Source organism: Diorhabda carinulata, chromosome 1, assembly GCF_026250575.1.
Source record: "Diorhabda carinulata isolate Delta chromosome 1, icDioCari1.1, whole genome shotgun sequence".
In the NCBI taxonomy this organism is placed as follows: Eukaryota; Metazoa; Arthropoda; class Insecta; order Coleoptera; family Chrysomelidae; genus Diorhabda; species Diorhabda carinulata.
The window spans coordinates 8,864,353-8,889,405 of record NC_079460.1 but is presented as its reverse complement, the minus strand read 5'-3'; the positions used below and the strand labels follow the sequence as shown (position 1 = coordinate 8,889,405).

The 25,053-nt window shown below is 29.9% G+C and overlaps 1 protein-coding gene and 1 long non-coding RNA gene across 3 annotated transcripts; one reads left to right on the top strand and one right to left on the bottom strand.

Moving 5' to 3' along the window:
• Window positions 1-1,684: 1,684 nt before the first annotated feature.
• On the top strand, window positions 1,685-24,675 carry LOC130901962 (CLK4-associating serine/arginine rich protein). 2 transcript variants are annotated; one of them, XR_009060343.1, is made up of 4 exons: window positions 11,996-12,249; window positions 12,581-14,608; window positions 22,154-23,098; window positions 24,231-24,675. XR_009060343.1 is itself a non-coding variant. In XM_057813693.1 (3 exons), exons 1-3 carry the CDS (start codon window positions 1,734-1,736, stop codon window positions 22,216-22,218), a joined length of 2,097 nt encoding a protein of 698 aa, XP_057669676.1. In that variant the 5' UTR covers window positions 1,685-1,733; the 3' UTR covers window positions 22,219-23,980. The 2 variants fall into 2 exon arrangements, 1 of the variants encoding a protein (XP_057669676.1); XM_057813693.1 differs by lacking the exons at window positions 11,996-12,249; window positions 24,231-24,675 and adding an exon at window positions 1,685-1,737 and having other exon boundaries at window positions 22,154-23,980.
• On the bottom strand, window positions 7,230-10,564 carry LOC130902043 (uncharacterized). The gene is made up of 3 exons (XR_009060352.1): window positions 10,400-10,564; window positions 10,124-10,213; window positions 7,230-7,329 (listed from the first exon to the last, which is right to left on the bottom strand). It is a non-coding gene; the product is annotated as an uncharacterized LOC130902043 (long non-coding RNA).
• Window positions 24,676-25,053: the final 378 nt, after the last annotated feature.

Sequence of the window (25,053 nt, the reverse complement as noted above, 5' to 3'; positions counted from 1 at the left end):
CTGCAATTCTAGGGAGAAATCTAGTTACTTTTGGCTTAACAAAAAGGTCCAAAAAAAGCCAGCTGTAGATATAATTATTGACAGTGATCCACTGACAGTTTAGGTAAAGTATTTGTTTAATTCACTTATTGAATTTTTATTTGTGGCAGCCATGATGAAATGACAAGAGACAGGCGACGTGAAATATTCATCTATGCAATATTTTGACCTTGCAAGAAATTACATGCAATTTCTTGCACCATGTCAAGCGGCCTTTAAAAACACAACGCAAGTCCACATCGAACTATGGAGTTTCTTAAAAAGCTATTATTATTTTTGCCATGACCAAATTTAAATCCCATTAAACATTAGTTGTATATGATGGGTAGGAGAGAGTCAAATTTTCACAAACCTTCACAGATTCTATACAGTGAATCCACGTCAAACTAGCAAGTTGCTTTAAAACAAATGTCTTAACTTTTTATTGAACTTTCAAACTATTCAGATTTTTTTAACTTGAGTTTTGAATGAATAGCAAATTATAAATAATACAGCCCCTAAAAATTTTATCCACTTAAATAATATATATGTGTGTGTTCTCTGTAGAAGCAATTGGATATGTATTAACTCGTCCTAAATGCCACTCTTGGGTTCCTTTCTAAAGTTTGGCACACAGCAAACAGCTTTTGGTACCTTAAAAGAATTTTTAAATGTAACTACTTGTTGTTCCACACAGTTGTATTCCATTGGTTCATACAGATTTCAAAATTTTATAAATTATCAATCCAGTTTATGAATGTGATGAATGAGATTTCCTACGGATCAACCACTAAACTTGCCTATTTTTTCTTATATAAATTTCTGCCATGTTAAGCATTCGTACAAAAATAGATAAATATATTTTACGCTGTCTTCCCAAGGTATTTCATGATGGTTGAAAAAATTATGTACAATTGTCTTTTTTAAAATTATTTGGTCAGACTTTCAATCATTGGCATTAAGTTTCCACAAGCTACTTGGTTCTGAATATGTTGAGAATGTAGATGAAGAACAGTTATGACTATACCTTAGCAATTTTGTCTGTTTAGTCTTCTGGTTGGTAAAACGAAAATAAACAATAAATATAGTATAGGCACTCACACATTTTCTTGCGAACTGTTTATTTCGTGCAGGTGATTGTATTCGTCTTATGTTAGACCAGAAATATCCTATTAATGAGTACTCGAACATAGGAAATGAAACAATAGTCACAGTACAAACAGTCCTTGTTTTAGTTCCAGTAGGGATGAAGAAAAATCTTATGTCTTTTATTAGGGAAGCTTTATCTTTCCATGAAATCCACAGCTGTTTTGTTCATACATCCACACTAAAAGCATCTATCTTTTTTGTATTGAACTTTTGTTATGGGAAGATATTTTCTATTTAAAAAGGGCTCTATATTCTAGAAAATTCAACGTATCTTGTTACTGAAAAAGTGTAATAGGAATTTCTTCCACACTGTATATTGAGTTTAGAGTGAGATTATTTTGATTTTACTATTCTAATATTGATAACATATTTACAAATTGGAGTTGTGACGTTTAGAACGGTTTATAGATTAGTGATTTTAAAATGCCAATTGATTTCATTGGTTGTCGTGTATCATGTGCTATCCCCTTTTTTTTGTACTTTAATTGTTATATGAGATTCACTATACTTAAGTTTCTTGCGCTCTACATTTCTCAATTATTTATCTGTGTGCTTTATAAAGTAGAATGGGTAAGTAAAGTTTAAAATTTTATAAAATTTATCAAATCAAATGTAAGCAAAATAACTTTCGAATATCAGATTACTTGATGATTTATTTAAGTATTTGGACAATTTTGAATAGAATGTAGTTAATTTTTAGCAGTATTGTGTTAAAAGAAAATAAAAAGTTCTGATCTGTAGTGCCAGGTGTGAAAATCGTTATTTTAAGGGCAAAAATAGTTAGTGACTCATACATACAATACACATGATTTTTGCGAAAGCTGAAAGATACTGAATTTGGAATGATTTTCTATATATATATATATATATATATATATATATATATATATATATATATATATATTTCTTCAATTTATTTCTTAAATTTTGAGGTTTCGACTTTTCTTTGAGTCTTTATCAAAATATAAAGACTTAAAGAAAAGTCGAAACGTCAAAATTTATCTTTCTTTCAAAAACTATCGAAAAAAAACTAATTTTGAAACAGAAGAGACCCAAAATCAAGAACATTTAGACATTTAGATGCATTTATATATATACAAGATCATAAAAATATTTTACTCACTGGTCTCATGAATACCTGACATGTCATAGAGTTAGCAGCAGGATTCAAAAGAGTCCAAAAATTGCCATACCGTTTCATGTATAGGCAAGGTCATGGCGCCAGTTTTTTGAGATGTGCCGGGAATATTGACTATTTAAAAAAAAAGAAAAACCAGTATAAAGCAAACTCTTGGCAACTTTAAGATAAGAAACTACCATAAAGTGTGTCTTTACATCAATATTCAAATTCACAAATCCGTTAATGCATTGAGCAAAATAATTAAGTTGTAATTTCTACCTTAGGTATCCCATTTGTCAGGTTTAGTAGCTTCGAATAATATCTATTCAATTTAAAATGTCCCAGGGCCGATAACCGAAAAAAGATATAGAACTATTGAAAATTACTAGGAATTTTGTAGAGAGCTGAAAGGAGATTATGATAAAAAAAATAAATATTTATTCCAAAATTTCTGTTAGGTTGGGTACTTTTGGGACCAGTACAGTAAAGTTCATAAATATCAATATCTAATAAATGATCTTCATTTCTTTCAGAGGTGAACAATAAAAGAAATAAGAGAATTCTCAATATGATTGGCACCTTTCTGTTCATTGTTTTGACCCACATTTCACTCATTTTATGGTTATTAGTGTTACTCAATATGTATATTGTGTTGACCAACAACGTTGATTAAATTTGTCCAGTAGCATATGTGATGCAAAAGTTTTGAGAACATAAACTGTGTAAAACGGTTTCTTCATATGTAAAAATGGTACAGTCGAATAAAAAATATTCATTTTGAAATATATATTTTACTCATCCTTACAATTAAACTCCATTTAGACTCAATCTTCATGATCGTGCACATAGTTAATAGTAGTAATAATTTTATTCACTTAAAAATGTATAAATAATATTCTACATAATTATCAAATGTTTATGAATTTTTAAATAAAATAGGATAGAAACAGAGTAAAAAGATAATCAAAATAATGACTACAAAGGCTTATAGTTTTCTGTCCCTTCGCGTACTCCGGGTAAATGAAATATAAATCATTTCTTAATATATAGTATTGCCAAAGTGTTCTTATAAGTGGATGGATATAATTTTTTTAACAATGTACAGTATAAAAAACTCTTATTTATAATCATAAACATAGTTGTCTATCTGTCTCAGATATATAATATGTCAAATTATGAAAAAAAAACTATCAATAAATCACGTTAAAACTGTTTTCTTGCCTGTTGGCATATTTTTGAAATTTCTGCATTAAAATGAAATATACAAGATGTTATAAAATCAGGCAACCACAAGTATCTTGATTGTAAAAATTTTCTCATAAAATCAATCGGAATTTTAAATATTCTACGAAAGAAAGGAAGCAGTAATTTCGATAATTCTTCATGAACCACAATCATGGCTACGAAAGGTAAACGTTGTTCTGAGAAATTAACTCTCAAGGTCAGCCGTTTTAGAAATGAATAACATTTTGAGAATCTTATTTAGATAGTTTCTGATATCTCTTTCTCTTTCTGTTACATTTTCAATGTGATACTAAATGCAATTACGAATAAGAGCTTCCAAATTGTACTATAATTAGTTCAAAGTATTCAAAAGAATCTTCAGGTATTTTTCTTAGAAATAATTTACACGATAACAGATTAAATTTGCTTCAAGACCAAATAATAAAAAACTTTTGGACTGAATAGGGTATTGAAATTATTTCCTTGTTAACTTGAATTTATTATCTTGTCACGATCTTCATCGATTTCTTCTATTTTAAATATGTCATTGATAATCCAAATAAATTTCTATTATATAAACTCTGATAATACCAAACCTTTAAACTATTTGTTTTCTAATTCACTAACTATTTCATAAAAGCTTATGAAGGTCATTTTTATCGCTTCAACTGTTGTGTCTGATAAAATTCTGTCGATTAATAAGGTAGTTAATAAACATAGATAGTGTAGGTATTATTGGCATGGAAATCTCTATTGGAGGATAGCAGAATCGTTAACAATAATTTTTTTATTGATTTTACTACTTGCTTTTTCGAATAATAAAGCTTGGAGTTATAAAATCTTCACAACTTTTCTGTTAATGAATTAGTTTGTCCTACATTTTCATATTTAGTGAAAGTACTTTATCTATTGGGGAAATTATAGGTAAAAAAAAACTATACAATTAGATTCAACATTTTATTGTTAACTGCTCATCTTTTTTTGACATTATCCATTCTGGTCCGTTTATAAATCCCATTTATTAAATCAAACTTTGAATCTTTTTGTGCAATTAGCTAAAGCTCAATCTAACTATGGCGAAGGCGAAGCGCAGCCGCCATAATTCAAATGTTAAAAATGTAAATTCTATGTTTTCGTCTTAGATCAACATACATTACCTCAAAAGTTATTCTTTGAATAAAGAAAATTAATCATCTTTTTAATACCGAACACAATTAAAACGTATCTATATATTATTTGATAAAAAGCTGAGAGATTTAATAAAAACCAAAATCAACTTTTCAATTTATGAAAAAAATTGAAACTCGGGGTTACCTGACAACATATGTTTCTATCAATTCAATTGTTTTAATAAAACCAATGTTTGTCATTATCAGACTCACAATTATCGTCATACCAATTTCATTATTACGGCTCCTTTAAATAAAAAAAGAATAGAAATTCGAATGATGGTGGTTTGCGCTGATAGACTTCGAAGTCTTGAAAAAGCGTGTGGTTTATTTAACGAAAGATGTTTTAAAAGACTTCCAATTGCTGGGAACAGAGTGAGCAGAATTGTTGCACAATTTAATAAAACGGCAAACGTGAGTGATGCTCCAAGATTTGAAAGACCAGGAAGAAGTGACAGTATCATAGTTACATATTTTGCTATTATTAGAAAACAACGCTAACGCAACTGTATTAGTAATTGGCTAACAACAAAATATTAGTCAGTCGTTTGCAGTAAAATTATGAAAGAAGGAAAAAACTGCAAACAAGAATTGTAGATTCAAGTAGAAAATGTGGAGTCACCTCCCGTACAGCTCAGAATGCCTGTTTCCATGATTGAAGGAGCATTTAGTCCACTAAGGACGCTATTTAACGTTGTCTTTAGTTCGGGTCTCCAGCCCGAACTAGAATTTGTTATATCACTCCGATAAGACGTAATAACGTCGGAACTAGTGGTTACAAACCTCTCCTTATAATTAAGAGCCATTGGGGATGTTTATAGGGACAAAAAGGTTATTATACTTTTCTAATTCATTCCATTCATTATGATTTTTAATAATAAACTAACTTTCTCTGCTAAACAAGCTCGCATATATATATATATATATATATATATATATATATATATATATATATATCAGAAACTAATGAAAAGACCCTTCTAAAAATAGTCCTAAAATAATAATATAAACATATCTCTGTTGTTTATAAAAAAAACATATCAAAAAATGTCTAAAAACAAACATCGAACGAACCGGCGTATTAGTTGAATTTTAGACTTCCACTATAACCGAAAAGGACCGGCTTCACGGTCCATATCCTGGACGAGTTCGTAGCATTATTATGTTCGATTATTGCACACTGTATTGGTGACAATTCAAAAATTATTTAGTTTCGAGGGAAAGCTTAAAATTAAGTTATGCGATCAAATCATCTACAATTGACAATTGCGAGTGAATGCTACTTTATTTTTCGCTAAAGCCTCAATAAATTTGTGTTTTGTTTAACTACTTAAATTTACTATATTTCATTTTAAAATATGTGAACCCATTAGTAAATATGTCATGGAATAAATCAGTACCTGCTCAACGGTGTACGGATATATATTTGGTGATATTTTAAATCATAATCTTGAAACTACAAGATGAACCTTATACATATTGTTTATGAGAAATGTTAATACTTATAGCTGATTACTTCAAGTGAAAAATTATTTCTAATTCACACCGCTCAATTGCGGACGTATTCCGTCAGTGAAAGAACACTTGCATACCTTCCTTATTTTCATGAGACATTGGACCATATATAAACGAAGAGTGTGGTTTATTCAATTAACATTGTATAATATTTTTGAAAAATTGGTATGAGATTGGAAGTATGAAGTTGGCCACCACACAGCATGCGGCTCCGATCTCCATCTGATAACCTATAAACGGTGCTGGAGACTTAGCAAAGCTGCACTGTCTACATTATTGAACAAATGCCTGCTAATAGGCACATAATTGAAAAAAAAATAATTTTTTCATTAGTTATTATTATTCTGATAATACTAAGCAGCTGTTCACCTACTAATGTGAATCAAAGATAACCTGTAACTTGCAATATTCATCATGTAGGTTTCAAATGAATTGGAGGAGGAGAAAAGCTCGTAGATGTCGTTACACTGAATGAAACCACTTGTGGTTGTTACCTTTAGGAAGCCTTGTATTGTATTTTAGTAAAATTTTCCGTGCCTATTAATACAATTTCGAGTGAGAGTCAACACCTACCTATATACAGAATTAATAATAGAATAGTCTTCTTCAATAGCAATGTCTTACCTACGTTTTGTTAATATTAACTTCAAATTGTATAATTGTGGGCGCTCTTGTATTATGATATTTTTTATCTAACTCCTACGCTACGAAGATAGGAAATCTCTATTTTCTGCATTAAAAGTAAATTATGATGAAAATCCTTGAGCAAAACAAAAGAAAACGCTCGGCTTTATACACCAAACTGTGGCACTGTCTTATTTCATTCTTCTTTGCAAAGCTAGCAGTAAGAAATGGAACTGTAGATCAATAATTACACATACAATATTATGGTAAAATGTGTACCTTTTGAAGCGTACCTATTTCATTTTTTGAAATTTCTCCTCCGCAATTATTTATGATTCAAAGAGAAATAACCAACGACTGCTTAATATATATTTTTATTTGCAATAATATTCAAACAATCTTTATTGTATAGAAGAAATTTTTAATTAAATTACTATTGTTTGTCATGAAGATGTTTTAAATATGGAGCTGAATACATAATATTACGTATGAAGTAATTGCACTAACAACCTACAAAAACAAAGAATTATTCATAAAATCAATATTAAAAATTTTGGCAAAAAAGTATTTGTGTCAGTTGCTGTCATTTTTTTCTTTTTACTTTGAACCTTGAAAAGTTTTTGCCTAAATAGACACTTCTTACTCTTTCTTTTTAACTGATTTTTTTTTGTGCCCTTGGCCATTCTACTCTTTTCGTAGCAAAAAAGAGGTAACAATCCAATTTTTCTTCGCATGATACTAATCCCACGTAAATTCTTTTACTGACCTCTTTCGGTGCATTCCACTAAGCGTTCACCACCAAATATTTTACCATCTTTAATGTAAATCAATTAACATGATTGTCGTGAGTGATTAGTGAAATACAACCTTTGGAATATATGGGGCTAAGTGTTTTTTGTATTTTTCATCAACAAGTTACCTCTTTCATTTTAGAATACAAAACTCAATAAGTAAATATTGATACAGAAACCGAACAGAAAATTTTGAATTCTATTTATTTAGATGCCGAGCGGTACAACATACAAGAACAAGTTTAAGAAAGTTAAAATAGGTATTTCACGAACGGTGAACGCCCACCCTTGAGGTGGACAAGAAACAAGACGTCAAATTTATGAATCTACATTTAGTCTTTTGATGTTTTATTTGGATATTGTTCGCATGCTTTTGGGTATTTATGATTACTTAAGTGCTGCATATTTAAAAATTTGATAGATACTATGAAATAATGTTTTTAAAACATATCAGAAAAAACTGAACTGTGATTTGCAGAACTTATAGAAAACTTTTTTATTATAATGCTTTGTTTGTAACATGTTATTCGGCTCGTAACGTTTTTCTTCAAATATTTTGAATATTCCTTTGTTCACGTACTGTGACTTCTAATTTATATATTCTAACGAACTTAAAGAAATTAATTTGTTATCCACCTCCCACTTTGTGCAGAGAATTCAATAAAACCCCATTGTCGCTTCTAAAACGTCCTCTATTTACATTCTGCAACTGAAGTTTAAAATCAAAGTCAATTTGTGGTATTGTGGTGATACTATTCTTTATAATCACCTGTTAATTCTTCTAATACCTTTCAAGCTTCGCTTTCTATACAAAATGAGTTTTGAAGAACCTCTACCATATGTAGTGCCTTCAGGGAGGATATCATTAGGCTATTAAAAGGTGTCAACTCCTCGTGTTTATTGATTTACAGGGTGATTTGTGAAACTGATCCTTAATTTCAATTGGCTATAGTGTTTTTCATGATGCAGTACACTACTACCAAGCATGCGACTGGTATTAGCTAAACATAGAAATTCCAGGACCGACTTTGGTAAATCAATTTAAGGATTCGTATTAATTATTTGCAAATAATATTTTTTAATGCAATAAATGATTTTCAAACTTAATAAATAACCAATGAAAAAGACATATACGATAAAGTTGTGGCACTTTTATTCAATTGTTAGTGAACGATCAAATCTTACTAAAAATAGATCAACCATTCGACGTATCACATAATAAGACATTAATTTAAACAAATTTTATAGATTTCGAGGATTTTAACTGAAATGAGTACCACCAATATAGCCTAATATTTGTGTGTAAATTCAACTACATATTTCATGTCACTTTATATTATCTTTTTTTTATTTTGCAAGCAGGTCGCATCTACCACTGGGATAATCAGCAGCAGGAATTATAAATGGTTTTATTTGTATTAATATATTAATGTCGTTAAAATATTTCAAAGATTCTGGATATCACAAGAAGTTTTAATATTTATCTGGATTATTATTATACAATTGGACAATTTTGGTCGAGGAGGGTTACATCTATATAAAAGACTTTATTTGAACCATACTTTTGATTTAACCCTTTAACCCGGGCCCACTTGAGATAATGAAAATCAGCTCGACCTGTTTTAAATGTAATATATTAGTTTTTAATTTACTATAAATTATAAGTAAAAATAGATTAAACACTCTACATTTCAAAAAATTATCAAACATTTTATGGAAAATTTGCTACAGATCCAATATTGCTATTAAAATAAATGATCAAATTAGTAATTTTGCAAGGTCCCTACCTGCTCGGGGCCTGTAGCTGCATTTCCCCCTAGACCCTCCCTAAATCCGACGCTGGTCTAAATGATTTTTACCAAGTCATATTAGTTAATATTCGTTTTCTCAAAGTACCTAATGTAACTATTCTTGAATAAAAACTTCTAAATACTATGTTCAAATTGAAAAGTCTTCCCTGTTACATGTTACATTGATGAAGATTTGGGAATGAAAAATAAATATCTAGTACAATAATCTAAAATACCAAATGTTCATGCTTCTTTGATAAAGAAATAAATTTCTTGTTTATATCATCTGACATTAGTCTTAATTAAGTAACCCAATTTTATGTTCATTCAACTTTTAAAAATATTCAAACTATGGTTCTTGATGTTGTTCACAAGTTAAATTGTAATAATTATGTTTCTCTCTTTGGAAAAGCTAATCAAATTCACATGCTTTTCATGAGTCAAAATTTTACATATGAAACACATTACTTTGTAGTAAAAACTAAAAATTTCTATACACTAGTTGACATAAAAGATAAATAAAATTTTAATATCTACTGTGCATATATATATATATATATATATATATATATATATATATCAATTGTTGATTTTGAAATTCCCTTATTAAGTATTATTATACTTTTCTGAGGAACAGTAGAATCAACACACATACAAAAGATGCATAATGCAGTAGACCAATTAATAAATAAAGATTAAGAATATGTAAATAGAAGATTTTACCTGAAATACTAAAGATGTTCTAATAGAAAAGATCTTACATGCTGTTATATCTACTTCTGTATGGAATAACTGACTCAAAAAATAACTTATCTACAAAAAAAATATCAATTTTATGGGATTAATGTAAAAGATACAAATAATCTTCGTAGATGGCAACATGTACATTAATTTAGTTACTCATTTTTGATTTATCGCACAATAAACTAATATGACACTTTAAGCTACAAATCTAAATGCGCGACTTATAGTGTATTGAAGAATTGAAATATTTTTTACCGGCATGGTTTATATAAATTCGGAATTCTCTGGTTTGTAATTAAAATATTTAATGATTATTTCAAATTTTGGAGTGATGGATAAAACACCTAAAATCTATCACACAACTTAATTAAGGTTTTGGTAGGTTAAATTTATCTTCGAAATTTCCACCAAAAACGGAACGCGACGTTCTAAAACACTTAAAAAATGTTCTGGATTAGGATCCACAATTAGCTGCTAGGTGATCTATCTGATCTCAGATCATAGTTTCAGCAAAGCTTTAAAGTATATAATAAAAACGCATTTTCAAATATTCGACTCGAAAGTTCACGAATTCATTTATTAGTATGAAAAAACTTATTTTGAAACATTTTATCAAATCTCTTCAAAAACAATTTTAGATAAATTTTATCGAATAGACATCGCACGACTGATACTTATTATAATGTTCGCGCCTGAATCTGATTTGTCAAATGTCAAATTTCGGTAATTACAATCAAGTAAGGTTAGATGGTTGAAATTTAATTCTATCAAAATAATATGTTTAAATCTCTAATAAAATACAAGTCCGGATGGAGAAAATTGCGCATGTAACCAAATAATCATATTTCCATTATACTATCAGTTTATTAATAGTGAAGAAAAATCAACGCCAAGGAACCTTACAAGCTTTTGTGGGGGTTGTGATTATTTCAGGTGGTTGTGGTACATTAATGTAGGTCCATTTATATCTGTAGGGTCAGGGTGATGAATCACAAGAGTGTTTCCTTAATTAGAAGCCTATCCAATTTATTTTGTTTAACTTTATGAATATCCCTCTACAGAAAATACATAACAATTATCTTTTATCGGTTTAGCATGCAAGTATATTTAACTATATCGTTGCTACAAAACGTGAAATCTGTAGAGTGATTAAAGTTTTCCTTAATTGTTTACATCAACACCCCTATACTTACGTGTATGTTTGAATACATTGATTTTAAATTCGACTTCGACATATATATTTCCAAGAACAAATGTTATCAAGAATTCTTTTTATACTATCACTATTGTCTTACATTAATTTTAAATGTGATCAAATTACTTTCCTTACAATTGTTGACTAGTTCACTATTCAGATAAAATGCTTTAACGCATTTGAATGAACCTGTTACTTTCACTTTAAATGCTTAAAGAAAATCGTACATTCAGTAGAAGGGCATTAGCTCAAGATTTTTAATATAATTATTAAATGTAAAGTCATCTTGTATATACTTTGAATTTTGTTTAAGTAATTCATGTAAAGGCAGGAACACACATTTTGTCTCAATATTCTCAATTTTAGATTATTTTATTGTTAGTTTAGTTTTTACTTTGAAATATAAAAAATTTTATTTGGCACTATAGGCCATGTAACTTACACTACATACTAAGAATTCACCAATTAGAGTTCAGATGGCAGGACACATTATTTCAAAACAATACAACATTGTGAACAACTTATTAAATTTTTATTTTGACATAAAATTATAATTTTAAAATAAAGAAAATATATATTAGTGCATTTTTTTATTTAGCTAAAATTGTTAGAAGAGTTTAAAAACTATTTAACTAAAATTTCAATATAATTCATACTACTCATTATAACTTGCTGCTTCATTAGAAATTGATTAATTTAGTAAAATTATTTCCATCAACTTATACTCTCCATAAAATTGAGAATATTTATTCATTTATTTTTGAAATAATAAATATGTTTTAATCTTCCCATTTTTAAACACCACAACTTTTTACACTATTCAAGTTTTAAAGCCTGGATAAAGAAGATAATGAACTAACTTCGGGGAAGCAGAAAACCTTTAATGTAGTTGAACTTCAATATAATTATGGTAAATAAAAAGTTCTTATATATTCTTCAAATTCAACCAGCAATTATTTTCATGTAGACTAGAAAATAACTATGTGCAAAGTTAAAATACAGTAGCAGCTTAATATTTAGCAATCAAAAGATATAAATTTTTTTATTTCAAATTGTGAATTTACTGGTATTGAGATATAGGGATGCATATTTTCTAGTCTAGTAATGATTTTTAACAGAATGTTGAAAGACAATTTTATTCTATAAAAATTCTCATTACCCAATACATTTAGGAAGAAAAGGTTGTGGTGTATGTGTGTAATAAATTGAAATAATTTATTAATAGGCTTAACATTTTTCAGATATTCTCAAAATGTGGCATGAAGCTAGACGTCAAGAAAGAAAAATTCGTGGTATGCTTGTTGATTATCGACGAAGAGCAGAACGCAGACGAGATTTTTATGAAAAAATAAAGGCAGACCCAACACAATTTTTGCAGATACATGGACGACAATGTAAAATACATATAGACCCAAACATAGCAGCAGCTGCTGACAATGCTGTAATGATGCCTTGGCAAGGACAAGCTGATAATCTCATAGACAGGTTTGATGTTAGAGCTCATTTAGATCATATTCCACAAATTAGTAGGGATGAAGAAGAGAAACTGACCCAAGAGGAAAGACATCTTAATTATGAACGCTATCGAATAATTGCTCAAAATTCATTTCTAGGAGCAACAGAAGAAAAATTCTTAAAACAGCTTCATTTAGAAGAACAATTTGGATACACAGAAGTCAAATATAAAAAAGATGTTAAAACTGGAGCAACTATTGGATATAATTATGAGGATGGCACTGTAGTGCATACTCAGAATATTGAAGGATCTGATCACGAAAATTCAGATAGTGATTTAGATGTAGATCTTGCCATAAATGTTTCTAAAATGGATACTGCTCAAGCTAATGAGATGAATAAGCATGGTCGTAGTTATGGTATGAGCTCAAATGACTTCTATTCATTTTTGATCAATGATTTAGAAGAAGCTGAAGCAGTCAAATTGGCAAGAGAAGAGGAACAAGAAAAGGCTTTGTTTTCTGGCAGAAAATCTAGAAGAGAAAGGCGATATCATAGAGAAAAAAGACTAGCTAATAGAACTATAAGTCCGCCTAGTTATGCTGCCAAAACTTCTCCAACTTTGCTCAATTTGCGTGAAAGTAAATCTAAGTCCCGCACCAGATCTCCATCACCTGACAACTCAGGAAAAATAACATATATAACATTTTTTGGAGAAGATGAGGAAACACCTTCAAGTAGTAAAGCTACTTATTCTAGTAAAGTGAAACTTGGAAAACCTAAATCTAAAGCAGAATCCACAGAATTGTCTCCAAGTAAACGAAGGTCTAGAAGTAGAAGTAAAGATAAATACAGTAATAGAGTAACTAGATTTTATAGAAATAGATCCAGAAGGAGATCATTATCCCAATCGAGGTCAAGGAGTAGATCATATAAAAGAAGACGAAGTTCTTCTAGTCGGAGCAAATCCAGAAGTCGTTCAAGATCTAGAAAAAGTAAAAGTAATTCCATAGAAAAATTTAAAAGCTTTCGCAGGCACCGATCTTCATCATCTAGCTCTTCAAGTGATACCAGTACCACCTCTAGTAGTACTGATACTCTTTATAATTCAAGTAAAAGCTCTCCAGATAAAAATTTACTTAGTAGTGAAAATTCTGTAGATCCTCCAACAAAAATGGTACCAAGATACTATGGTAGAAATAAAAATGATAAAAGTTCCTCTGAGCTTACAGATGAAGAAGAGGAAATGAATAAACCAGGTGATAATTCACAGTGTCAAACTAACAACAGCAATTTGGCCACATCTAACAAGAAACAATCTGTGAATTTGAAAATCACTGAACGCCTTAAAAGAAAAAGACAGGCTCTATTAAATAGGCAATATAAAGCAGATAAAATAGCAGCACAAATGAAAACGGAAAGAGAAAGATTAGAACAGCAAACAAGAGAAGATGAATTACGGGAAATGGCTATTAAACTTAGAAAAAGACAAAGAGAAAAACGTCATGCAAATGACAGCTTAAGCTCTTCTGATTCTGACAGTAGTAGAAGTGATAATTCAATCAATAGAAGAAAGTCTCGTGGTAGTAGTACAGAACAGGAGAGAGACCACTCGCGAAGACATGATACTAGAAAGTATCATTATAGACGTGAAGATGTAGAAAAGAAAGACTATAGAAGTAGTACTGGTAGGCGTAGCATTAGTATAGAAAGAAAAAGAGGAAGTAAGGATGTAGGTGATGAAGATCAAAGATCATGGACATCTTCATCTAATAAGGGATCTAGAGAAAGGAGTAGAGACAACGGTGATAAAGGTAAACATACTAGATTAGTTAATTATTAATAGTTGAATGAAATTTGGTACAAACAAAATACACAATTTTTTGCATTATTCTGTACCTTGAGTATTTATAGTAAATTATTGGTAGGAAATACCAAGACTGGCACAATAAAATATGGCTGATAGAACATCATTGAAATATATATATAGGTCGAAACGTCAAATTGATTTTATCTGCCTTGAAAAAACTAATTTCGAAACAGAAGAGACCTAAAATCAAGACGATTTAGAAACCTAAATATTTATATATTTGTGATGATGAATTTTTACATGTTATTTTAAACTGAGTTTTCATAGAAATGAGATCCAAAATCAAGACAAATCCTCAGGAAAATAATATAAAAAGGTCTTAATAGTATATATATATATATATATATATATATATATATATATATATATATATATATATATATATATATATATGTATATATATATATGAATTTCTTTTTTTTATGCCTTTTAATATGTTTATGTTTCTAAATGTTCTTGATTTCAGGTCTCTTCTGTTTCAAAATTAATTTTTTTAATAATTTTTCAAAAGATAGAGAAAATTTGACTTTTAAGTCTTCATTCAAATATTTTGTCAAATTTCATCTATCTTTTAAAAATTATTAAAAAAATATATTTTAAAACAGAAGAGACCTACAATCAAAAACATAAACATATTAAAAGGTCTAAGATATATATTCGCGATGTATATATATATATATATATATATATATATATATATATATATATATATATATATATATACATTCGCGACACATAATGAGGTACATAGTGTGCCTGAATTTAGAGATATGATCTCATAGTCGATTTTTTTCAACGGTAACAATGTTATTTTAATGATTATTTGAATAGTGTATGTAAACTTATACTATTACTTGTACCAACATAAAATTTTCATTCCTTACTAACTGCAGAATAATGAAAAGTAACAAATAACGAAATTTATTTCATTATTTTGAATCAGCAAATGCTTGTAATTAAGATTCGGATTTATATACATAGAAATTACTTTACATATGCATGAATTATTAGAATAATATGCAACAATATATACAAACTATGCAACGTAGATGAAACAAAAAAATAAATTAGTCGTTTTTATTTATGTACAAAATATTTATACCTATTTACAAATATATCTTTATTAGGTACTATTAAATACAATTTCGTTAAAACTCATACAATTACATGTTTTTTTTCTAAATTTATTATTTTAAATTGTCTTCTCTCAATAAGTACGAATTTGTAGATACATTTTACTGATGACAGTAATATATATTTCCGCTGAAAATTCTCCAAATTATTTTTGTTAATATAGTAAAGCCTTCGTTTTAGCTCGTACTTTAATTTTTTAAAATTGATAGGACATCAGCTCCTTGTGCTTTATGAATCATTGATGTTATTTAAGTTTTATTGAATTAAATACTTTTCAAAGTTTTACAGAAACTTTGGTTCCAACTACTGATTGATAAGGATAACAAATGTAAACTAAGAAGTATCATAACTTAGAGCTAATATGTATAAAAACTAGCAAAATTTGATAAAAAATGCCGTCAAATTTGAACAATAGTATAAAGTGAAATATGCAAAAAACTTTTCCATATAAAACAAGTCTTACTTGTCCATTGACAATTTTGAATATTATTAATGCGAATTGAATCTACGCTCATTTCTTATTCATGTTTGATCTTAAAAATTTTTCTTGTCAAGTACCCCCATAAAAAGAAGTCCGAAGGATTAAGATTTGGACATCTTGGTGATAATTCAATGACCTGTTCTGTCAATTAATCTGCCTGCATATAGCATTGAGATACTCATATATTCAGGTGTTATCATTCATGTTATTAGTATGTATAGGGTTAGGAAAAAAATTAGCCAAATGCAGCACTAATCTGCCTATAAATCTACCCTATAAATCAATTTCCTGCATAAACATCCACTTTCCTGATCATTGAGAGTGGCCTTCCTGGTATGCATTCTCATAACCTCAGTATTGACAATTTTGTCTGTCCATTTACCTCAACAATATTTACTGGAATGTTGTTTATATTTAGGTGACCCATAATTTGTTCACAAAACTTCAATTAAGATCATTTTCCAGTAATTCCTAGGGAATTGTAAGTTTGCAAGGATGGAATTTACGTTCTTTGAAAATTCATACAACTGACTGCTTACTAATTTCAATATCATTAGATATTTGTCTAGTAGTGACAGAAAGTTAGGATAATATTGACCAATATTACATTAATATCTTGTTAGTACTTGTTATCCTCAATTGTCTATTCTCGCTCATTTATCTTCACATTTCATTTACAGTACTTTGCTTTATAACTGGCAGATTGGGTTTTTTATTTGTCCAAAAATATGTTTTGCTTCTATTTGTGTTCTTGCTTTATCTCTAAATCCAATCATTTGCAAATAATATTGTGCGCTTCGGTTAAATAAATCATATTAAATGATTTCTCCAAAAGAACTGACTCAACTAATAATTAATATTTTTAAACTTAAAAACATTTGTTTACTAATTAAAAAACGCAATGCTATTTTTGTCTAATATTCAAATTACAGGTTTTTCCAAAAATGATATAGTAAACAAATTGTTTGGTAAGGAATGAAAAATTTAATATTTGACAGTTAAGTATAACTTTACATGTCATATCCGTAATTATAGGGCCCTATATATGTGTAATGTCACAGATGACAAGAAAATAAAGACAAAATCAATATTATCTCTGAAAGAAAAGGGCTCGTCTAATTAATTTTTTAGTTGCTTTACTTCATGTAACATGATCAATATTTGCAACCGTGGATAACAAAAGATCGTTTTAAGTAATAAATAGTGAACTATTTCAAAACGAGAACCCAAATAATGATACTTAAAGTTCTCCTCTATTAGAAAATATATTGACTTTTTAAGTAATTACTTTGTAACAATTCTTTTTTTATTAATTATTAATTTAACTTTATTTTTTAGTGGCACTATAAGGGAGATTATATTAATTTATTGGGTTGTTCTAATTTTTATTTCATTATTATTGATCAGAAAACGGTTTATTTATTATAATTCTATTGATGTCGCTTAAATTCATTTTGAATAATTTCGTAAAAATATCTATACCACAGTACAATAGAATTTTCTACCCCATTGTTGGAGATTTAACTTTCCAAGTACAAATAACTAGAACAGTGCTTAAATAAATGAAACAAATAAAAAGAATCGAGAAAAAAAATGATCGTATTAATATATACATATACAATTGTGTCTTTGGAAGTGCCAGGTTATCATCTCTGCTTCTTCAGGAAAAATGTCACGTACGTTATCTTCTGCTTTATTGTATGTATGTTTTTTACCGTCTCTTGAAGTGGAATATTCTTAGTAGACTTAGAAACGATCTATAAGAATGAGTTAAAACAATCTACTCAAAATACTGCTCCTCATCTCTCTTTATTTTTCTTTCCGCTAGCGTTTGAACTGGTCTAATTATGACTAGTGTTTTCATCTTCTCTTTTTCTGGATAATATTGCATACTTGTTTGGTTGAAATATTCACTTCATTAGCTATCTCATATACTTTTATTTTACGAGAAATCATTCCATGGGATGAAGAGCTTTCAGTATAATATTAACATAACTTTTACTCTTTTTATTGAATTGTTGTTTTACATGAAATATATTTTAATTACACGCACTAACTGTTCTTGCAAGTTTTCCAAATGTCTTACTATATTGAGAGTTTCATCGTTGAATATTGGTCCATTAACTTGATTTTTACTATATCTGCACACAGATTAACTTTTTCTAGGCGTTGAGTGTGGCCTTCCCTTCTCCAACATGGATTCCCAACCCCGTATCAATAATTTTGTCGATACGGGATGTTCAGCATCATCCATGTTCATATGGCCATTTTTAAACTCAGATAACCACTTACAAATCATTTCAAGGGACGGAGCGCTGTCAAAATAATATTTATGTAATTTTCCTCGATTTCTTTAATTGTATTTCAATGTAAAGTTTAATTAACACTGAAATTGTTTTTTTTTATATCAACCCAACAAGGGAAATAGTTTTCTAGATCATTCTACTGATCTATTTACACTAAAATTTTAACCGATGACATCAGATACATGGCGGAAACTATATAATCACCGTTGTCAAACTCTAGTAATTTGTCCGTCAAACCACCCACTTATATATTTCTTTTTATTAATATATTTTATGTAGATACAAAATAAACTTTGTAAATTGGAAAATTGTTTTTTTTTATATATATTTAGGAAATATTCTGTTTCCATTACTTTGGTTTTAGCAGTGTATCAGTTGTTGAAATAACTTTTAATGTCAAAAAGTATAATTAAGTTGAAATTTCTGGAACCATTGGCGATATTCATACTGAATAAACTGTTTACACCAACACTCAGAATTACACTGTCTGACCCGCGTTTCGACAACCAAGTTATCGTTTTCATAAACTGAAGGTAAACTAAAATCTAATGACTTGACTTACCTGTTTTATACTAATTTTTCCAACCAATAAACCTTCTTCCGTGAAAATCAATTTCAGCGGGAAAAGTGGTATATATGAAATTAGCTGTGGTGATTGTGACGGAAAGTATATTGGGCAAACTAAAAGATCCGTTATTGTCCGATTTAAAGAGCACATAGCTCATTTAAAATATGAACGGAACAGAAAATAAGATGTATCCAATAATAAATTGTTGTATGCATTTGAAAGCATTGAAATTGCTAGATATAAGAGTAGTTTGAATAGGGACAAAGGGCCAATTCCTTACAGCCCACTCTATAGTTTAGCAGTCAAGGAATGAATGTGAAGATTCCCTTAAAGGTTTTCCCGCTGGAATTAATTTTTGCAGGAGAGGGTTTATTGGTGAGAACATTGGCATAAAACATGTAAATCAAGTCATTAGATTTTATTTTACCTTCAATCTCTGAAGATATGGCTATCGAAATCGCGTCATACAGTGTAATCGTGAGTGGTGGTGTAACAGTGTATTCAGTATCAAAAAGTATAATGTTACGAAGAACTAGACGTCCAGTTTCCTTGTACATTTATCTATATTTATATTAACTACTGGGTACTGGTGTTCGGTTAATCTTTCTCGATTTTGTATTTTTGTAGATAATATCATAAATATTAGGTACTCGTGGAAAGTTACTAGAATACAATAGTTAACTTACATGCTCATCTACGCCATCTGAAATACTTTTAAAACTATGTAATATTATTCCAGTTTGTTGTACCTAAAAATATCTCAAATGAAGTTGGATAATTCAGATTTGCAGTGATTTGAAACTAGTATCAATATGGAATCAACTAGTAATTTTCTAATTGCTCTTTGTTGGAGCCTACATTATATAGAGGGTGCCTCATAAATAATATTGGTTCGGTTTTTTGTTTATTAGATGATCGTACAAAAAAATCTATATTCGAATTACAGCTCAACGTATTCAATAGTTTTAACGAAACAGGAACCAAGCTCATTGAAATCTATGTGAAACCAAAACATCGCATTTTCTGAATCATTTTCCACGCAAAAATTTCGCCGTGGATCTGAGTAGACACGTTGGATGTGGTAGGAGCTCAATACCACCAAGTTCTTCGATCTTATTCCGCGTAACTTTCGCAGATTGTGGTTTAGTATTGTCTTGTGAAATAATCTACTTTCGGATAAATAGACCTGGATATTTGACCTCTGATAAAACCTCATAGATTCGTATCGGCTGTTCACTATATAACTCGCCATTGATAGATGGACCAGACTTTCTGATTGATACAACCTCTCGTTTTGTGACGAGTTCTGGTAAATGTCCTTTGTCTAACCACCGATTTTCCATTTTCGGGTTGTTCAAATAAATCCATTTTCTGTATCAAGTAACAATGCGTCTAATAAAATGATCATTTTTGGCGGGGTTCGACGTTTCATTTAAATCTCCGTTAATTCGTGTGGCACAACAATTCGACAACTTATAAATCTTACCTAATGATTTCAAATGGCGATTTATGGTCCAAAGGAGTTCGATAATCGGCGAGTGCTGGTGCCAGGTTGACTTTTTACTGCTCTCCTTGTAACCTCAGAATCCCACGCAAGTGGACGACCTCCAAGCATCAAATCTACACTATTAAAACAATGAAAACAAAGCTATGCCGTTCTCAAACCACCTTATAGATGTTTACACAGATGACCAAAAGTTCAGAGCCTTAGATAGATGGCATCATAAGTATTTGAAACAAAATTTCGAGGAGTTGGTGAATTTTTTCAAATTTAAGCACAGTACTCCAATTTTTACACAGAAACATTCCAGAATTGAAACATTAATGGTTCGCCTGATTACCTGTTCTTAGTTAATTAGATATTTTCTATAGTTTTTATGAAATTGTTATCTTCACTGAAAAATGATTCAAAAGCTTACCTCAGAACTCAACGAAGAACAAATGAATGACATAACAACCAACTGAAAGGCGTAAATTGCTATAATTCCTTTACCAAAAAATTGATACAACTTTGTAGTTTTTTGGGTGTACACCGTTGAAGGTAATTTTATAAAATACAAAGTATAATTCTGAAAAGCCAAAAATATTTGCAAAAAACTGAACAGTAAAGGAAAGGAAAATATGCTATTCAGCTCTTCAACAAGGCTGTGCATTTTCCAATGTTTCGAGCGTAAATCTTCTAATGCATGTATTACCCAATCTTGCAAATATCTAAAAATATACCAAATATTAGTATGTGTAAACCATTTAAATATAATTTTGAAATATTCTTCTAAATTTCGAATTAACATTTCAGATATGTTCTAAAAACTGGTGGGTGGTCAACCAATACGAAGTGCAATTCTTGAATTTCAGCCATGGCGATCACCAAAGTGCGAGAAGGGGTGGTGGAAAAACACTTTCTTTTACTTCAAATTCTTGAATGGTATCGATGAACACAATCCCATGACTATCCGAAAAAAAAAAAATAATTGCCATCACTTTTCCAGCCGATAAAACGGTCTTTGCGTTTATTTGGAGTAATTTCGCCCTTTGCAACCATTGTCTTTGCTTTTTTCTCATTTCAGGACTATAGAGGTGGATCCAGGTTTCACCTGCAGTTATGCATCGATACATAAGATCCGACTCGCTTTGCATAAACTACATCAATGAGAAGAGGGAGATGTTGGTTCGAATGCGCTTTAGGTCCAAAGTGAGCAAATGCGGTACCCAACGCAGATAAATTAGACATGTAATCTCTCTAACCTTAATTCCACGGTCGTCCAGTACAATTTGGTGAACTTTTCCTATTATATTGTTGGTTGTTGCAATTTTTGACCGTTTCGATCGCTCATCGTTAGCCAAGCTGATACGAACATGTTTGAATTCAGCTGCCCAAAATTTTACGCTCGCGAATAATGTGTACACTGTGTTTAACTTCTCTTTCATTTGTGTAGGCATATTGCTTTTCGAAAACAAATATTTAATGACAACTAGATACTCAATTTTTTCTATTTTCAGAAAAATCTTCACAACGACTCACATATACGATTGTCAAACAGAAACTAAGCACCCAAAATGGCTGAAAGTTTAGTGAAAATCTCTCGGCACCGTCGTATGTTATTTTAACGCTTAAAATTAATTAAACTAACACCTATATAAATATTCAGACATCAACTTACACAGATTTAAAAGAGGTATTAAATGTTGTAATGGTGTGAATATCTGTAGAATTTTTCCCATCGACTTGTATTTTTAGTGTTCGTATTGCACAGTTTATCCACTTAAATCTTTGTTTCAGTAACAATAGAAATATATCAATACTCAAAAAGAGAAAATTAACAGCCATTATTGGTGAACAGTAAGTTATATTGCTGTTCAGTGATTGGAAAGAAGATGGAATAAAGCAAAGTACATCAACTATAATGATGAATAGTGTTGCAGCTACGTTTACAATGCATCCAATTAATACTATTAAAAATGTTTTGAAAAATTCTTCGTTGAAATTTATTTTAAAATTCGAGCTTTGTATTTCTTTATCGAATTTCGTTATATCATTTAACCATTTGGCCAGCTGGAACAAATATAAACGTTAAAAATACTTGAGTAATCTTATATAGAGTTTAAATAATGATTTGTTAACATTCTCAAGAAAAATACTATTTCTAGTTCCAAACACAAATATTTATATAAAACAAAAAATAAACAATCAATGCAATAATTGGAATTTCGGCTTTTTAGTTTTACTAAGAATATTGAAATGAATTCCGTTGAACATTTTTAAACAAAAATGAAGAGGATAACCAAGATACAAGCTTCCCAGACCGTAGAATATAATTTTACATGAAATATACAGAGCCCAGAGCATATTTGTTCAAAAAACACTTAACCTAATCGGAACGCCATCGTTGTATTCTACATTATTAATGGTATAAAAATCCATGGAGCAATTATCAACAGCTTTCGGTGAGTAATTAGAATTCTCGTTATTTATTATTCTTCTATAGGGACCATGACATCAAGACCATCCTTCTCACTTTTGCTTCCGTTTATCAATTCTTGACTGCTTCTGCTAACTATTCTCTCTTCATTGGTATTTTTCTGACTCTTGCTGCAATCCTGCCTGTATATGCAAAACAGTAGCGGCTTGCAGTAAAAAAATTGTGTAATCGGCCTTGTTGACAAAAAAACTCTTTGTCAAACTTCCAATGATTTGATCGCTTTCTGTGTTGAAATAATAGATTGTTGGAACAGTTGCGATATTAGAAAATATTGTGTCACCACGTACTACGTATTGATTTAGGTCTCTACTTCACTTTTACTGTCTTTGAAGAAATTTATAACAATATATTAATTCTCAAAAATGTCCTGAACAAACAAATTTAACACTAAACCATGCTGGGAGATTGTTCGGGACGTCATCATAGTTGCATCTAATTCAGTCGAGTCTGTAGAGAGCCAATTCAAATTCCTCAAAAAATTTAATACATTTCATATGACAATATGTACCTATTATTCGACATATCTCATTTTGCCTCTATATTTAACCAATAAGAAAAATCTAATTGAGAGATAATATTGGTTGATCCTAATAACGCATACCCTATGCAATTATGAATATTGCTTTTGAAGTTTTAGTGTCTGAGCACTAATGAACTAGACAGATTAGACATTCGCAAAAAAAGCTATTTACTTGGCATCTACCCACCGTATTATGCGATGCGTTGGACTGAATATAACGAACTAATGCTGTTAAATACGGTAGGTCGATTATTTAACAGCTCGGTTTTACAGAGTTTTGTATCAAGGTATTACAAGGCGACTGTGAAGAATTTTCTTTTGAATAAGTACTATAAAATGTATTATCGTAAATTATTATTATTTGAATTATGGGATTTTTTTAGTTTTCAATTTTTTGAGACAGTCTTATGCGAAACACTTGATTATGTTTATCTTCAATTTTTTTTCTTTTTTTTATGTTAATCCACTATAATCCATTTTTCACATTTTCTTATCCAATATCCATACTTTATTTACATAAATTACCACTGATCCTATTTTTCAGTAGGCTTATATCTACTCTTCTTATATTTTTTAGCCAAGATTTTGTGGCAGCATTCCAGCAAACTGACAGACTTTCACGTTCAGTTCATTTCTCACTCTTTCTTTATTATTACACTTATTTATTATTATTTCCCCAATAAATTGGATTTAATCCACCATTTCTGCACTGCATGTCTCTATTACAACGGACTACTTAGATGAAGGTTTTTCTTTATCATTATTTTATTCTCGTTGCTTTGTGAACACCTTGTAATTTGAAAGAATGTGTGAGGGAATCGAAATGGAATAATTAATTGACTATTTCTTCTAATAAAAATTGAACGGCATATATATTTAATAACCCTACCGTACTACATCACTCAATGAGTCGTGTGACTGACACATAGATGGCGCTGCCATTGTTAAATCCATGAAGTACCAACTCTCAAAAAACAATGTATCAAATTTCGTGACATTTGATTAGTCAGAAAAAAGTGACACCCATTGAAGTGAGGCTACTTTTGTTATTTTCAAAACAATTTCGTGTGTTAATTTATCATTGCTTTTTAATAGAAAAGAATAGCGTACAAGTTCACCATTGGCCTCAAAATTGTTATTCCGACTCTGCTCCATCGAAAAGAACCATTTGTTATTAGTTTGTGGAATTTTAAACGTGGTCGTACAGACACCGGTGATGGTCGTCCAATTGAGGTGGTTACTCCAGAAAACATCAAGAAAGTCCACAAATCAGTTAAATCTAATCGTAAATTGAAATTGCATGAGATAGCTGAGGCCGTAAAGATATCAAAAGGCATTGTGTTTACAATTATGCATGAACATTTGACCATAAGAAAGCTTTTTTCTAAGTGGGTGCCCAC

Coding starts and splice junctions, on each gene's coding strand:
- LOC130901962 (XM_057813693.1), top strand. Junction 14,609..22,153: donor TAGAGACAACGGTGATAAAG/GTAAACATACTA, acceptor TTCTATTTTCAG/AAAAATCTTCACAACGACTC.